Here is a 15677-nt window from a genome sequence, read left to right on the forward strand (position 1 = left end):
GTTGTGCTCGGGGAGCTGCCCTGCATGCAGCGCTCCTGCCCTGGTGCATGGCCGGTCTGTGTGGTTGGGGAGCTGCTCCACGGCACAGCGGGTCTGTGTGGTCCCCGGCCGTCCTGGCACTGGAGATCTGCTTGGGGAATTGTGGGATTTAAAGCATGGCAGGAGTCAGTGTGGAAGCTGCGCTGGGAGAGAGTCCTAGATACCCTGAAGTGGACATTTTGTTTTTTTTTTTTCTCTTCTATGAGTACACAGTGGGATTTGTGTTGTCTTTACTTTATAAAATTGGAGTTGTTGAATGGCTTTGGTGTGCTTGTCGGTCTCCTTCCCTCTGTTTCTCCATGGAGCATTAGGAGCACTTCTGGGTTTTGCTGCTTGCCGCTTTGCTGCGTTACTGTTGGCGGTTGTTGGAAGCATCTCAGTGCTGCCCTGGGTGATGGACTCGATGAGCATTAAAACTTGCTGACAATGTGCAAGCTAGCAAATGCACCAGTTTGCGTGCTATGATGCCTTTGGAGTTGCATTTCAGACACTTTGGGACTCCTTTCTAGCCTGTTTAGGGGTTTTTAACTTTTTTTTGGAAAACTGAGACCTCCCTGGAACTCATGCAGTCTGAGTGCTGGAAATGCTCGGTTTTGATTTAATTCTTTTTCTTCTCTTTCTGTTCTAGGGGAGCGAAGCAGTGGCAGGAGTGATCGATCTTGGCACAGTAGAAATATTCCCTGTCTTTGGTGCTATGCAGAGAGGTCTTATAGATCAGGACACTGGCCTCGTCCTCTTGGAGGCCCAGGTTATCACATCTGACTTAGTTGTTCCAGAGACCAATGAGAAACTCTCCTTGGAGAAAGGTCTAGCAAGAAACATCATCGATCTCAGGATGTTCCGGGTGCTGCAGGAGTTGAAGGATGCTCTCCACCGGGTGGAAGAAGTCAGCTGTGAAGGGAGGCAGCTCCTACCTGTCGTTGCTGCGATAGAAGAGGGGAGGATCAGTGAGAGCATTGGGCTAAAGATTCTTGAAGCTGAGCTCGTCACTGGGGGCTTTAAAGTCCATCAGGGCAGAATCAGCATGGAGACAGCGGTGCAAGAAAGGCTTCTTACCCCTCAGCTTTATTCCAGACTTCTGTCTCACCTGGAGAGCAGCAAGGATTTGATTGACCCCAACACTGCTGAGAAAATCAGTCTGCCCGAGCTCATGCACCGATGCATCATCCACCAAGAGACTGGACTGAGGCTGCTCCCCATCAAGCAGCTGGCGGGTGGGATGGTGAGCTTGAAATCAGGCAGAAAAGTCAGCATCTTCCGTGCTGTCCAGGAAGGGCTGATAGACAGGCAGGTGACGGTCAGGTTGCTGGAAGCCCACCTCTTTGCTGGTGGCATTGTTGACCCCAGGACAGGGCACAGGCTGACTGTGGACGAGGCCATGAGACATAATTTAATTGACCAGGATTTGGCATGCACGCTTCTTATCCGGCAGCTTCAGACAGGTGGCATCATCGATACCGTCACCGGAGAGAGGCTGACAATTGATGAAGCTGTAAGGAAAGAGTTGGTAGCACCAAGGATTGCACTGGTGGTCCTGGAATCCCTGTGGTCCTTCATGGGGCTCCTGTGGCCAGAGACAGGGGAGATCATCCCGGTTGCCGATGCTTTAGAGCAAGGAATCCTGTCTACAGAGTTGGTTTACAAGATTCTCAGCAAGAGGCAGCTCATTAAGGCTGTCTTTATACCAGAAACCACTGAGGTGTTGTCCTGGAAGAAAGCAGTTGAACACGGCATCTTGGAGAGAGATGTGGCGAAGAAGCTGAAGTCAACAGCCATACCTGATGTCATGGCTGGCGTGCAGCTTGCTGGCTCTCCAGGCAGAAGCAGGCATGGCCAGAGCTCTTCTGGAAGGAGTCCCACAGGTCACAAAGAGCCAAGTGAGCCTCTGCTAAGCAGTGAAGATGAAAGGCTGATGTTCCACTTGATGACCCACAGCTACATCAACATCCATGATGGCCAGAAGCTGCTCTTAGTGGATGGCGAGTTGAACAACCTCACTAAAGCCCTCATCCAAACCCGAGAAAATGGGTCCTGTGCACACACGTTGGAAGGCAGTGAAGACTTCGAGGAGACAAAGGCAAATGCAACTCTTGAAAGAGAGCCGTGCAATGGCTTGGCTTTGCAGCAGCTTGAGTTTCAGTCTGCTCCTTCAAAAGAACAAAGCAAAAAAGTCCTGCCACCTGGAACTGCTTTGGAGAATGGGGAGGTGGTGATGGGACCTGAAAGCCTTCTGTTAGAGGAGGGAGAAGATATCCTGCTCGTGGAGGAGCAAAAGCAGGTTTACACCCAACAGGCCACCATCAAAAGTGAAACTGATGCTGGATTTGGAAGAGAGCAAGTAGCTCCTACAAGCCAGGACAAACATCAGGACAAACATCAGGTAAAATTATCGATGCCAGGACATCCTGGTGACCTTGGTAGTGGATTCAGAGAAACAGAGGATATCATGATTGAGGCAGAAGAAGAGTCCCAGCCTGCTCCAGTAGGTGGAGTGGAAAATACTGAAGATCAGAAGAGGGCATCAGGAAGTGGGACAGTTGTTGTGAAAAGTGAAATCTGCACGTTGATGGACGTTTCAGAAAGCAGAGATAGACTGGAAATCATGGCAGAGAGATCTCAGGGTGTGGAGGAACCTGAACTAGAGGCGGAAGACGTTAGAGAGATTTATTTGCTAAACGAGGAAACAATTGAGAATGGCATGCTGGGAGGAGAGGAGGCTGTGCTCCCTAAAACCAGAGAGGCAGAGCAAATAGAGAGGCAAAGTGGAAACATCGAAAGTGTATTGGAAGTGCAAGAAGGAGAAGGGGAAGAAGTACTAGATGATGAGAGTGTTGATGAAACATCCCTGCCAGCCCCTGCAGAGCAGGAGGCGGAGGACACTTTGGAAATGCTGTTGACGCAGCTCCGAAGTGGTGGCATAATCCATGAGCAGACAGGGAAGACTCTTCTTCTGAATGAAGCAGTAGCCCGTGGAGTGGTGCCCAGCCACACAGCTGTGAAGCTAATGGAGAAGATGAAGATGTTCAGTGGCTTCTTTGACTCTCATACATGTGAATCATTAACCACTGAGGACGTCATTGAAGAAGGTCTGATGGATGAGAACCTTCTCCAGAAGGTACTTGCATCTGACAAAGCGATAAGTGGCGTTCTTGACCCAGGCAATAACTTTGTCTACTCTATCAAGGATGCCGCTGCCGTTGGCCTTCTGGACAAGGAAACAGCAATGAGGATCTTGGAAGGGCAAGTGGTTACTGGAGGGATCGTTGACTTGAAACGTGGCAAAAAAATATCGGTCACTTTGGCTTCAAATCTGGGCCTCATAGAGCCAACAAGTCAGAAAGAGCTGGTCAAGCTGGAGAAGGCTTCTAAAGGGAAAGGTACTGATGAGGTGACCAGACAGAAGCTCATTAGCTTACAAGCTGAGACCAGTGGAATTGTGGATCCTAAAACCAAGCAGCCTTTGACTGTTGCACAGTCTGTTGAAAAAGGGCTCCTGAAAAAGGAAAAAGCTTTTCAGCTCTTGACCAAGCAGGTTGCTGATGGGGGAATCATCCATCACGTGTCTGGAATGAGGCTTTCTGTAAAGGATGCAATGAAACATGGTTTGATCAATCAGGATTTATGTAACGAACTCACGAAAGCTGAAAGCGTGTGTCTGCAGGACTATGTTCATCCAGTGACAAAGGAGAAGCTGCCCTTGCTTCAGGCGGTATCGTTAGGGCTTCTTAGTCCAGACTTCCAGAGGAAAGTGCAAGAAATCCAGGCTGGGAGTGGAAGCATTTTTGATCCTGCTTCAGGCCAGAGACTGGCACTTTGTCAAGCTGTAAAGGAGGGCTTGCTGCCCAAGCAGGTTATGGAGAAAGTCCTGTCATCTTCAGAAATGAAAGAAGGAATTGTAGATCCCGAGACCTGCATGGTCGTTCCCTACTCAGAGTTCATAAAGAAGTGTAAAATTGACATTGAATCTGGCCAGAGGTATCTGGAGGTCCATCCCTTCAGAGCCATCAAGGATAAGGAGACAGGGAAGAAGCTGACGTGCGCCGAGGCAGTGAGGCGGGGGAAGGTGGACCCTCTGCCCACTCTGCGGCTGCTGCAGGCTCAGGCAGACGGCGGGGGGGTGGTGGAGGGTACTGTCAGCAAGAGGCTCTCCCTGAGGGCTGCTGTGGAGCAAGGGCTGCTGGATGAGGAGATGGCCAAAGTCATCGCCACCAACCAGATGAGGAGTGGGGGAATTGTTGATGCTAGCAGTGGGAAAAGATTGGCTTTAAAGGAAGCTGTTGAAAAAGAGCTGATTAGCCAAAAAATAGCTGCCACTCTTCAGGAGGCACAAATATCCAAAGACAAATATGGTTCTGAAGTCTGCAAAGTAGATAAACCTCACCTTTTCCAGGAAAAAATGGAAGAATTATCTCCCAAAGAGGAAGATGTCATCATCTCTACCAGTGCTGCTAAGAAGTCTGATGGTGCTGAGCACAAAGGTGGATCTGAAGCCGTGAGCTACGACACGGCTGGAGGTGTAGCCTCTGCCACCAAGAGATCCCCAGTGACACCGACAGAAGGGAAATCAAAACCTCAAGAAACTTCAGAGGATGGTCTAACACATCAGCCCCAAGAAAAGGTTGAACTGACTCCAGAACACCCCTCAGTGTTAGGTACAGCATCTCGCCCTGAAGAGGCGGTGGTAGTAAGAGCTATGGAAAAAGGGACTGCAAAAAGCAGCTTCCAGGTGAGAGCAGCGTGGGGGAAGGAAACGAGGAGGGAAGAAGTAGATGGAGGGACAGAGAAAGTGTCGGGATTGGGATTGGCGGAAGAGCAGTTGCTGCTGGACATGGAGATGCATCACAGTGCGGAGGAGAGCGAGGAGAGGAGGAGGAGGAGAGGGTTTGTAAGTGCAGAGGGAGCTGTGGCAGGTGAAGAAGGTGCAGTGGTGGCTTCTGAGCAAGGAGAGCGAGCGGGCAGCCCGGATGGGGGAACGCCGGCAGCCCCGAGGGCGTCTGTTACTGCGGGTCGAGGGAAGGCAGAGATGGGTGCTACAGAGTCGGAGGAACCCCCTGAGGGTGGCATCCCTGTGGGGCCTGCAGGAGACGAGCCTGCAGGTAAAAAAACGGTCAAGCACATCAAAGGAGAAACCCTGAGATTGGGTGCAGAAGGCCCAGTTGGTCAAGAAAAAACAAGTGAAACTGAGCTAAAACCTACCCAAAAACAGAAAAGCAAGAAAAAGAAAGCGAAGCAGATTGGTATCCCAGGAGACCGTGCTCAGCTGGAGAAATCTTCTGTGGAAAAGCAGTCCTTTCCTTTTCCGATTTCCAAAGATATTCCAGGGAAGGAGGAGGAGGAGGACTTTGTCTCAAACACACCAGAACCAAAACATGAAACCACCACCAGGATTACTGCTGGCTTGGCAAGGGACACGGCCGAGTGCCTGGGGAGCAGCAGGGATGGAAAAGAAAAGAAAGCAATTTCTGAGAAAGGTGAAGGAAACCTTGCTGGGGGTCAGCTGTTCCCTGTTCCCCCAGGACAAGGGGAAGCTCAAGAGGTGATGAAAGGTGGGATCAGAAATGGTCACGACTCCTCGGTAACATCAAGGCTGGAGCAGGGGGTGATGCAGGAAGGCACCAAGGTGGAACCCACCAGTGACGTGTCCATTGCAGCCCCTGCAGCGGATGAACTGCCCGATGAATTAATTATCAGAGAGGAACCCAGAGAAGTTCAGGAAATCTCTGCAGTCCTTGAGCTCAGAGAAGAGACATGGCAAGAACAAACTGTGGAGATCAGCACAGGCCAAGGAGGTGCCCCTGTTCCCCCAAAACCCCAAGGAGAAGCACCCCAGGAGAGGACCAGGCAGCTGGCTCCGGGCGATCGGGGCTTGCTCTTACCTGTGATAGTGGAGGGGGAGCTGCTGGAAACCTCGAGAGAATCCACGAGACCAGCCCAGGTAAATTGATGCTTTTTACTATTTTGACATTTTTTATGAGCTATTTGTGTAAGTTTGATGATAAATCTGTCCGAGCTCCTCAGCAGAGAGGACAGCCAGAGCATGAGGAGGGGATGTGTGAGCTTGATGTTGCAGCATCAGCTGCAATGGATTTGGCAAAGGACCCAGTGATGTATGACTGCAAACACTCAAGGCTTAGTTGTGGCTTCTTTTTGCTAGAGCATTACTTATAAATGACTAATAAGTAGGACTCTCTTTTTGGCACTTTTATTGTAACACCAGAGATCTCTTGCCATTTATAAGCTTATGTTGGAAAAAGAGCCATGTGTTTTATTTTTCCTGTAGTAAATCTTGTAGATAAGACTAGCGAGTGGAAAGTCCCTGAAATGGAATGTTGTTAACAAATTTCTTCTTTGAAAAAAAGAATAATACGTAATCCTTTGTTTTCTTTTCTGTCTAAATCTGAGGTTTTGTTTTACTGTTTGATTCTGTAGATCATGTTCAGCAAGAAGATGTGTCTGGAGCACGATGAGAAGCTGATATCGTATCTCTCCATGCTCCGAGATATCGAGATGAGAATCAAACGGGTGCAGCCAGCAGAGCAGAATTTGGCAGCCCTGCACGACCTGCTGCAGCAGGCAGAGGTGAGCGAGGCTGGGCCAGGCTTAGCTAGGCTTGGCTGACGTTTGAAGGACAGAGCTCATCCCCCTCTCCCCAGCTTCGTGCACAGCCGTTGCACCTCCTCCCTGCTTCTGGGAGCCAGCCAGGGAGGTTAGGCTCAGGTTTAACAGGCATTTATATGCAAACCCCATCCCTCCCCGCTCTGGCACTGCCTCTGTCTCACCTTCTCCTCCCTGCTTAGACAATAACCTAAGCTTGGCTGAAATGAATTTTACAGCCTGGAGAAAGACAGGGGAGTGCTGGCAGCTGAGCAGGGCTGGAGGATGGTGATGAATCTTTCTAGCAGATAGACGCAGTGTTTGGAGCTGGGTCTCCAAAACCTCTCCTCAGTTTTGGCAGTGGGAAGATGAAGTCACCGTGTCTTAGACATAACGATGCTGTCTTGCCTCAGGCCCTGGGCGCTGAGCTGCAGGAGCTGAGCTTCCCAGTGAATCAGGAGTTGGACGCTGTGAAGTGGATTGTGGCCAACCCCCCTGAAGAAGTCCCTGAGCAATTACTGAAGGCTTTGGAGAAGGATGCCAAGAACCTCCAGAAGTCTCTGAGCTCTGCAAGTGATGTCCTGGAGTCCCGGCTGCAAAACCTTCGCGGGGCAGCAGAAAAAGAAAAGGTAGAGCTGGCAACTGTCCCCACTGCCTGCTGTGCCCCGAGCAACCCAACGCTCCTTCTTTAAATGATGCATTTTTGGTTTTAAGGCTAAAATCCTGGCTCATCACGAGACTCTCCAGGGCAAGCTCCAGGAGCTGCTGAGCTGGGTCTCTGGCACCGCTGAGTCGCTGGACGGCGGCGATTACCACCACGCAACTGATGCGAACAGCTTGAGTCGCTGCCTGCAACACTATAAGGTAACCATGGCAATGCCCCTAATCCTGCCTGATGAAGTTGCTGTCCTCTGTGCAGAGGAGAAGCTTTTAATCCTGCTTCCCTCCTGGAGCCTACCAAGGGTTTGCCCTCATCCTTTGTTGCGGGAGGAGCAACGATATTGTACTTGCTCCAAAGTCATTTGTTTGCACAATACACAAACCATCTGCTTTGGCCGTTTGGGGAACGTGCTCAAATGCAGGTGTGAGGTGGGGGCTGAGCGACCGGGAGGGATTCCCGTCAGACTGTTGAGGAGGGAGCTGCTTCCTCCTCCAAGAGCCCCCTCCATCACACCCGCCCTGGCCTCCAGCGACTGTATGAGGAGCCCCAGCTCCCCTCCTCATTTATTCATCATCTCACGGTAGCTCTCAGGCTTCGGTCAGTTCAGCATCTCCAGTTTGCAGGTAGCACCTTGCATGGAGGTCAGGGGATCGAAGGCTTTGAGAGGTGGTGGTGGCACAGGGAGTCACCGGGGACCGGATGGGGCTGCTGGCAGCTCCAGGTCTGGGTCATCTTCAGACCCAAGGGCAGCCCTACACGCACGGTCCAAGCAACCTCTTGGCAAGGTGCTGGAGGCCCGGTGCAGAGGAGCGTTGGAAAACTGCTGCGGTGAGATGCTGTCACCTCGGTGCTGAGTGTGCTGCTGGGAGCATTTGAGGTTTCTGGAATATATTCTGGTGACAAAGCACTTATTTTGGGTGCACACTGTCTGCGTGTCCCTTCTGAAGCTGGCAGTGCAGGAGAGCACTGGCTGCGGAGTCATTTTGCCTGACAGGTCTTTTCTCTCCCGTTCAGGAGCTGAAAGAGCCCCTTGCTGACACCAAGTCTCAGCTCGACGCCACTGCCTTCGACATCCAGTTCCTTATCTCAGAGCACGCCCAGGACTTAACCCCTCAGCAGAGCAGGCAGCTGCTGAGGTTGCTCAATGAGCTGCAGAAAGCTTTCCGGGACCTGTCGGAGCGCGTGACGGCGGGAGTGGAGGTCCTGCAGGTCTGTCTCCAGCAAGTGGAGCAGACGGATCAGGTGAAGGTTGTGAGACATCTGCCTCCTGGCTGCCGTTTGCTCGCTGAAGTGCTTCCCGGCCACAAGAACGTGTGCTGAGACACCTCGTAGTTGGGATTTCATGTGCATGCTACTCACAGTTTATGACTTCTCATTGCACATCATGAGCTTCCTCTAAAGTCTTTCTTCTTCCTACCATGTAACTCCCAAGCAGAAAGTCCTTTTCCTCCCAAAAGATGAAGCCCTGCCGAGGTCTGGGTAGCGCAGCCGGGCAGTCCTCTGCTAGACATCAGGTTGCTTTGGGCTGGGTGGAATAAACCCTGGTCTCTGTAACCCCACCAGAAAATCCCTGTGCAGGGGGGCCACCACAGACACCTGGCAGTTTTAATGTCTTTATTTCCACTGCACAAGTCAGTTATTGCTGTCCTAGAGAAACAGCTGATGATATATCAAGGCAGCTGGCAGCTACAAAAGCAGGTCCTCCAGTCTCTGCTGTGTTGCTGCAGCACCCATCACTGCATGGATCCTCTTATCCAAGACAGGATTAATGTGGTTTTTATTAACAGTTGCTCTCTGTAACTCTTGCTTGTCCTCTCTGGAGTGTGTGTGTATATTAACCAGTTTGCTTTGCTTTTTCAGATTGAGTGTGCGCCCATCCTAACCCAGGAAGAACTCGCTTTGCAGCTGAAGAGCTCTTAAGAAGGCTCTTTCAATTTGTTTCTGTTGTTTATCTTATGACTGGGAGAAACACAGTGTTTTGCACAAGTTTGTACATCACCTTGCTGAAATGCCCGGTGAAACTCAAAAAACCTTTATCTCCCCTGGGAAAGGGGAACAGGAAAATGTTGCAGGGACTCTCAGGTCACATCATGCTCAATTGCTCAAACAGGCGCTTCTGTATTGTGCTCTGGCAGCAAAACAGAGGAGCTGGATCAGCTACAGAAACACTTTCTCTCTCCCGGGCTCCCTCTCCAACCCCAGGATCAAAAAAACCACCCTACTTAGGTTGTTTGGGGCTCCACAGTGGTGCTACCTGACCTCAGGTTGTTGTTGCCTCTCATTTGATGAGTTTCTGCTGCAGTTTTAATGTTTGTATGTTTGAACGGAAAAGGCAGAGAAACTTCTGGTTGAGCTCTCCCGAGAGAGGAGTGCGTGACCTGGAGTGTAGCTCCACGTTGGAGCTCAATGGGCTTCTGGAAGAGAAACCTGCTGGAATGGTGGCGAACATGCAGGGAGCAGCCTCTGCTCGGCAGGGACTGGGCACCTCGGCCCCTTCCCACAGCGTGTGAGCCTGAGAGAGAGAGGGAGCATGTGGAGAGCTGCAAAAGCCGTTTTCTGTGCTGCATCCTCATCTTCAGGAAATGCACCAGCTGTAACCTCTCGCCTTGCTTTTCAGCGACGTGTGTGACCACAGGTACCCCCGGTACTAACTGTCCCCTCTCCCCTTCCCTCTGCCCGCAGACGCTGCAGGAGCAGCAGGCAGCCCGGGCGCAGAGCCTGGCCGAGCTGAGCCGCTGGCTGTGCCAGGCAGAGGACACGCTGGCAGAGCAGCAGAGAGCGGCCAGCGAAGGGGACCTGTCTGCCTTGCAGCAGAGGCAAAGCGATGTTAAGGTCAGTGCTTTAAAAAATGGGGGGCGGAAGGCAGAGAGGCTTCAGCGCTGCCTCAGGAGCGTGTGGAGCCTGACAGCGTCGTCCACCTAGGAGCTGCAGAGGAACATGCACACCCGAGCTGCCTCCTTCGCCAGCGTCCTGAAAAGCACAGAGGAGTTTTTGGAGGAGAACAAGGCAAAGATGGAGCCTGGGGAGCTGGCAGCGCTGCAAGAGAAGCTCCAGCGTGCCAAGGAGCAGTACCGGTCCTTGCAGGAGAGGACGGAGATGGCCCAGAAGGAGCTGGAGAGTGCTGTGACTGCTGCAGTGCAGCAGGAGACTGAAAAGGTGACGTGCAAAGAGCTGTAGCCCCTGGGCTCTGCTTGAGATGGACAGTGAGGTCCAGTCGGTGCAGATTCATTTTGGGCCCTGGTATTCATCTGGGTCATGTGGTGTAAAGAAATTTGGTTGGACTAAATAATCTTCAAGGTCTTTTCCAACCCAGATGATTCCATGATTCTGTGAAATTTACTGTTCTTCTCTGTCCCCTGGGCGAGGTGGGGCACTGACGCTGTGCCCCCTCGTGAAATGCTTTGAGAGCTGCAGCTGAGCTGGTTGTGGAGGAAATGGGGGAGTAAAAGGCACCTTGCTCTGCCTTTGGGCTGACCTTTAGTGGGAGCGTGAGCATCGGGCACCTCCGCGCTGGCGGGGAAAGCGATGCTCACACCGCTGCGTGTGGAGATGCAGCCCTTCGAGGTGGAGACCCTGGGTTAGATCAGGGTGAGAAATGCAACGTAGCAGAGAGGCTGAGTTTATTCACAGCTTCTCTGCACCTTCCCTCCTTCCAGAGAGCCACAAAGTGTTGTGGAGGTCTGTGAGTGTCTCAGGCATTTGCTGTGGCTGGAAAATTGTTCGGGGTTTTTCTTTGGTTGATTTTTGTCTCCCTCCCCCATGCAGCAGTTTGCTGAACGTGCATAAAATGGGTCATTCTCATCTGGAGCCTTTGCACTTTCAGGTGAAAGCTGCCAAAGAGCTGCAGGAGAACAGCAATAAGATCGATTCCCTTTTGAACTGGGTGGCATCGCTGGAGCAGAAGGGAGGGCTCCTGGAGTACAGACCGCACCCCATCGAGCAAGCACCGAGGGCGCGACCTGGGACAGGCACTCGGGATGTCCCTGACGGCCACATCGTGGGAGCAGACAGCGCTGCCGAGAGCCTGGATGAGCAGTACGAGAGGCTGAAGGTCAGGACTGACACCTCGTCCCTCTCAAAGCTTTCTGCCCGACGCACTGCCCCTGCCTCTGGCTGCTGATGCAGCTGGGAGCAGGACGGGGTGTTGGACGGGTCTGGCCTCCGAAACACGTGTTCAGGGTGATTTTCCGTATGGAAAGGGAAAGGAAAGGGACTTGGGAAGTCCCTGCTTGGCTTCCTGGAGGAAGCCCTCTGTGTTGGGGGGTGGGTGGCACGGCACGGTGCAATCAGGGTAATGAGAGAAGGTGCCCATCCTGGTCAGAAAGGGGTTACTCTGCTGTGGGCAGAGCACCAGCCTTGGGGTGTTCCCCCACCTCGCTGGTGCTGCCGGGGGGTGCGGCGGCTCAGCCACACGCGTGGCCGGTGAGCAGAGACCCTCGGTCACAAGCATCACCTTTGCTCGCCGGCATCTTTCAGGCCCAGCACCAGGAGCTGCTGTCGCAGCAGCAGGACGTCATCCTGGCCACGCAGTCGGCGCAGGCTTTCCTGGACAAGCACAGCCACAGCCTGGCTGGGGAGGAGCAGGACCGGCTCCGGGGCCGGCTGGCAGAGCTGAAGGACCAGTACGCAGCTTCCCTCTCGCAGTCGGAAACACGGCTGAAGCGAGTGCAAGTCCTGCGGGACGAGCTGCAGAAGTTCTTACGGGATCACGGGGAGTTCGAGGCGTGGCTGACGCAAGCGGAGCAGGATCTGGAGGGGATGTACAAGGGGGACAGTGACCCTGCGGCCCTCCGGCAGCTGCTCCTGAGGCAGGGGAGCTTCTCAGAAGACGTGATCTCCCACAAAGGCGACCTGCGGTTCGTTACCATGTCGGGGCAGAAGGTGCTGGATGTGGAGGGAGCTGCTGGGGACGCGGGGTCCCAGCCGCCGGTGTCCGGGAGCGTGGTCAGGAGCAAGCTGGAGGATGCAACACAGCGGTACACCACGCTACACTCTAAGGTACAGGAAGGGCTTTGCCAGGCTGCGACTTGAACCCTGGGAGCTGTTTTCCTCCTGTGCACGTAAAATGAGCAGGGATGGCAGAGGGACCTTTCTCTTGAGTGTCTGGCTGGACTTCTAGCACATATGTAGATTGTAGGACTGGGATTGTCTTCTTCAGGGCTTGGGCAGGAGTAACACCCTCTGTCTTGGTGTTGCTCTACATGTTGCCTCCTGTAATTCCTTTAACACATATGGCAAGGTCATTATTTTAATTGATTTTTCTTTCTTGATGATTTCTGCCAGTGCCCAGGTTGCTCTGTGCCAGTGTTCATCCTCCCATTACATCTTGTTGCTCCTTTGCAGTGCACCAAGCTTGGCTCCCACCTGAACACCTTGCTGGATCACTACCAGCAGTTCCAGGAGGTGGCAGAGTCTCTCAGGACGTGGCTGCAGGAGAGTGAAGCTGCTGTTGGGAAGCTGCTCTCAGAGACGGTATCTTCAGATCCGGCCGTTCTGCAAAAGCAACTCGCCAGTGCTAAGGTTCGGGGTCCTTGGGTGATCTCCTGGAGGGGGGAGTGTTGGAGCCTGTTTGGGAATTTGACTGCTGCTCTGAGCAGTCAGTGGCAGGAAAGAAACTCGGCCCATTCGTTTTTTTAGCTGCTTGAGTGCAAAGATGAACCTGCAGGCTCAGCAGGTCCCGGCACTGTGAATCAGGTGGAGCCAGACTCTTCTGAGAGGTGCTCAGAGCAAGGGCGAGGGGCTGCGGTCACAGACCGCCACAGGGGACATCCCAGCAGGACATGGTGGGGACATTCCTCCCCGTGAGGGTGGCTGGGTGCTGGGACTGCCCAGACCCTCTGATCCAGCTCTGCCTGCAGTGTGGGGTTGGACCTTCCAACCTATGTTATTATTTTTCTTAATGACTTAATTTAGTCTGGAGAAGAGGAGGCTGAGGGGAGACCTCATGGCCCTCTGCAACTCCCTGAAAGGAGGGTGCAGAGAGGGGGGATGAGTCTCTTGAGCCAAGGAACCAGCGCCAGGACAAGAGGGAATGGCCTCAAGCTGCGCCAGGGCAGGGTCAGACTGGCTCTTAGGAAGGATTTCTTTGCAGAAGGGGTTGTTGGGCGTTGGAATGGGCTGCCCAGGGCAGGGGGGGAGTCCCCATCCCTGGAGGGGTTGAAGAGTCGGGTTGAGCCAGCGCTGAGGGATCTGGTGGAGTTGGGAACGGTCAGGGTGAGGTTCATGGTTGGGCTGGAGGAGCTTCAGGGTCTTTTTCCAGCCGAGATGATTCTGTGACTTTGTGACTGAGTGAACAGGATCCCCCAGCAGGGTTTAAATGGAGCCCTGAGCTCCCCGCAGGTGCAGATCTCTTTCTTGCATGTGACCCACCGCTGATTTTGCCTTGTCTTGTGTCAAAGCAGCAGCTGCAGGGAGACCTCGCTGAGCATCAGGTGCCGGTGGAGAAGCTCCAGAAAGCAGCTCGGTCCCTGCTGGAGGTTCAAGGGGAGCCGGCCCCAGACCATGGGCACATTCAGGAAACAACAGGTACAGAGCAAAGCAGCTGCCTGTGTCAGCAGGGGTTGCTGGGGAGAGTGTGAAAACAAACCAGGGAGGAGTGAAAGATGAAGTTTCCCACTTTTGGGGGGAAGGTGGGGCAAAGGCGCACAGCAGGGCTTGTGTTTGCACATGGCTGTGATCCAGGTTGGCCGTTCGTTGGGTTCCCTGTCTCCCTGCTGAGTTTGGAGATGGGGATTCATGTTCAGTGAGAGTTTGGCAGGAGCCAAAGGTGATCCTCGTCGCTCTCTGAGCACCAGGCAAGAAGCTCTTTGCCGCTGACTCTCCTCTGCACTGAACTCTGCAGATGCCATCGTGAGCCGCTTCCAGAGCCTCTCCCAGCAGATGGCCGAGCGCTCGGACCTGCTGCAGAAATCCATCGCCCAGTCCCAGAGCGTTCAGGAGAGCCTGGAGAGCCTCCTCCAGTCGGTGGCTGAGATCGAGAAGAACCTGGAGAGAGAGCAGCCGGCCGCGCTCTCCTCCGCCTCCATTCAGGACTCGCTTGCCACGAGCGCGGTACGGCTGGTCCCTGAGCTCCCTCACCTCAAACATGCCTGTCTGCAGGGCCTGAACAGTGCAGGCAGTTGGGGGGGGTTAGCTACAGTATTCTAAAAGCACAAAAAAGCCCTAAAAAGGGATGTGAGCAGAATCTTTACTTAATTTCATTAAGCCAGAGCACAGACCTGTTGAAAAGTCTCCTTTCTTCTTTGCTAACAAGCAGAGTGTGGATATCAGGCACGGGGGGAAAGGCAGAGCAGGTCGGGGAGATCAGAAAGGAAAGAAAAACTGGGATAGAAAACTATTCTTGCCCGACCCTGGTTGTCTTTAAAGTGTGTGCTGCTGTTCGCAAGAGCGGCCCAGCCTCTTCATGCCAGTTCAGTTTTGCTCAAGAGCCTTCCTAAAATGGCATCCCTTCCTGTGTGTGCTTACCACAGAAGCTGAAGCAGGACATCGCCAGGCAGAAGAGCTGCCTGGAAGCCACCCGCGAGATGGTGACACGGTTCATGGAGGCAGCAGACAGCCCCACGGCCTCTGCCCTGCAGGGCAAGCTGGCGGAGGTGACGGAGCATTTCGGCAGGCTGTGCCAGCAGCAGCGGGAGAGGGAGGACGCGCTGAAGGGTCTCCTCCCCAAGGTCGAGCAGTACGAGCAGCTCTCGGAGAAGTTGCAGCAGTTTACGGAGAGCAGAGCGCGGATGTTGGCATCTGGGAATCAGCCAGACCGGGACATCGCTCGCTTCTCCCAGCACATCCAGGTGAGATGCAGAGGGAGAAGCCTCCGCCTGCCTCAGGGTTTTGGGGAAGAGCTGTTTTGTAGTGATTTCTTCCCAAGCAAACAGACCCCCCCAGGCTGGCTCCCAGGCTGGCAGGAGCCGCAGGACCTGTGCTGGCTCTTTGCTTGGGGAAGGGAGCGTGGCCGGAGCGGCTGAGGCTGTTTCTGGCAGTGAGAGAGGGAAATGGCATTTCCCTGGAGCCAGGCTGGTTTTCAGAAGGGATCTTGGAGGCCAGTCCAAATACAGCAATGTTTTACCAATTAAAGACTCCATGGGGTTAATACAGCAAAAATCCTGAGTGCTGGCAGCAAGGCAGTGCGGGATGTGACAAAGCCCTTGGAGATGCCGTGGGTCGTGCTGGCTGGTCACGGCTGTGCGAGATTCCTCCCTCTGGCTTCCTATGAGTGCTCTGCTCCGGGGGGTGGTTTGGCCACAGCCTCAGAAATGCTCTAAGCTGGCGTAAAACCAGACACTTGTGCTGGGGCGGGGGGGTGATTTGGCTTGTCCAGGGCCCCCCACCCCATTCACTGTGTGGCCTTACACCAGCACCGGGGAAGGTGGAACTTGCTCCTGCAGCT

The 15677-nt window shown here is 53.5% G+C and overlaps 1 protein-coding gene across 19 annotated transcripts in view; it reads left to right on the forward strand.

The window, feature by feature from the left end:
* Nucleotides 1–15677, forward strand: part of MACF1 (microtubule actin crosslinking factor 1) — a 145701-nt gene that overhangs the window by 66069 nt on the left and 63955 nt on the right. For 18 of the 19 annotated variants that reach the window (XM_074807249.1, XM_074807257.1, XM_074807252.1 and 15 more), the window contains exons 36-48: nt 668–5974; nt 6469–6618; nt 7047–7262; nt 7348–7497; nt 8309–8542; nt 9977–10126; nt 10217–10450; nt 11118–11345; nt 11771–12292; nt 12638–12814; nt 13696–13819; nt 14136–14344; nt 14764–15081. In XM_074807249.1, coding sequence (XP_074663350.1) covers nt 668–5974; nt 6469–6618; nt 7047–7262; nt 7348–7497; nt 8309–8542; nt 9977–10126; nt 10217–10450; nt 11118–11345; nt 11771–12292; nt 12638–12814; nt 13696–13819; nt 14136–14344; nt 14764–15081 — 8019 coding nt within the window. The remainder of the gene's footprint in view (nt 1–667; nt 5975–6468; nt 6619–7046; nt 7263–7347; nt 7498–8308; nt 8543–9976; nt 10127–10216; nt 10451–11117; nt 11346–11770; nt 12293–12637; nt 12815–13695; nt 13820–14135; nt 14345–14763; nt 15082–15677) is intronic. The other variant, XM_074807250.1, reaches the window with a different exon arrangement.

This window comes from Strix aluco, chromosome 26, assembly GCF_031877795.1.
Source record: "Strix aluco isolate bStrAlu1 chromosome 26, bStrAlu1.hap1, whole genome shotgun sequence".
NCBI lineage: Eukaryota > Metazoa > Chordata > Aves > Strigiformes > Strigidae > Strix > Strix aluco.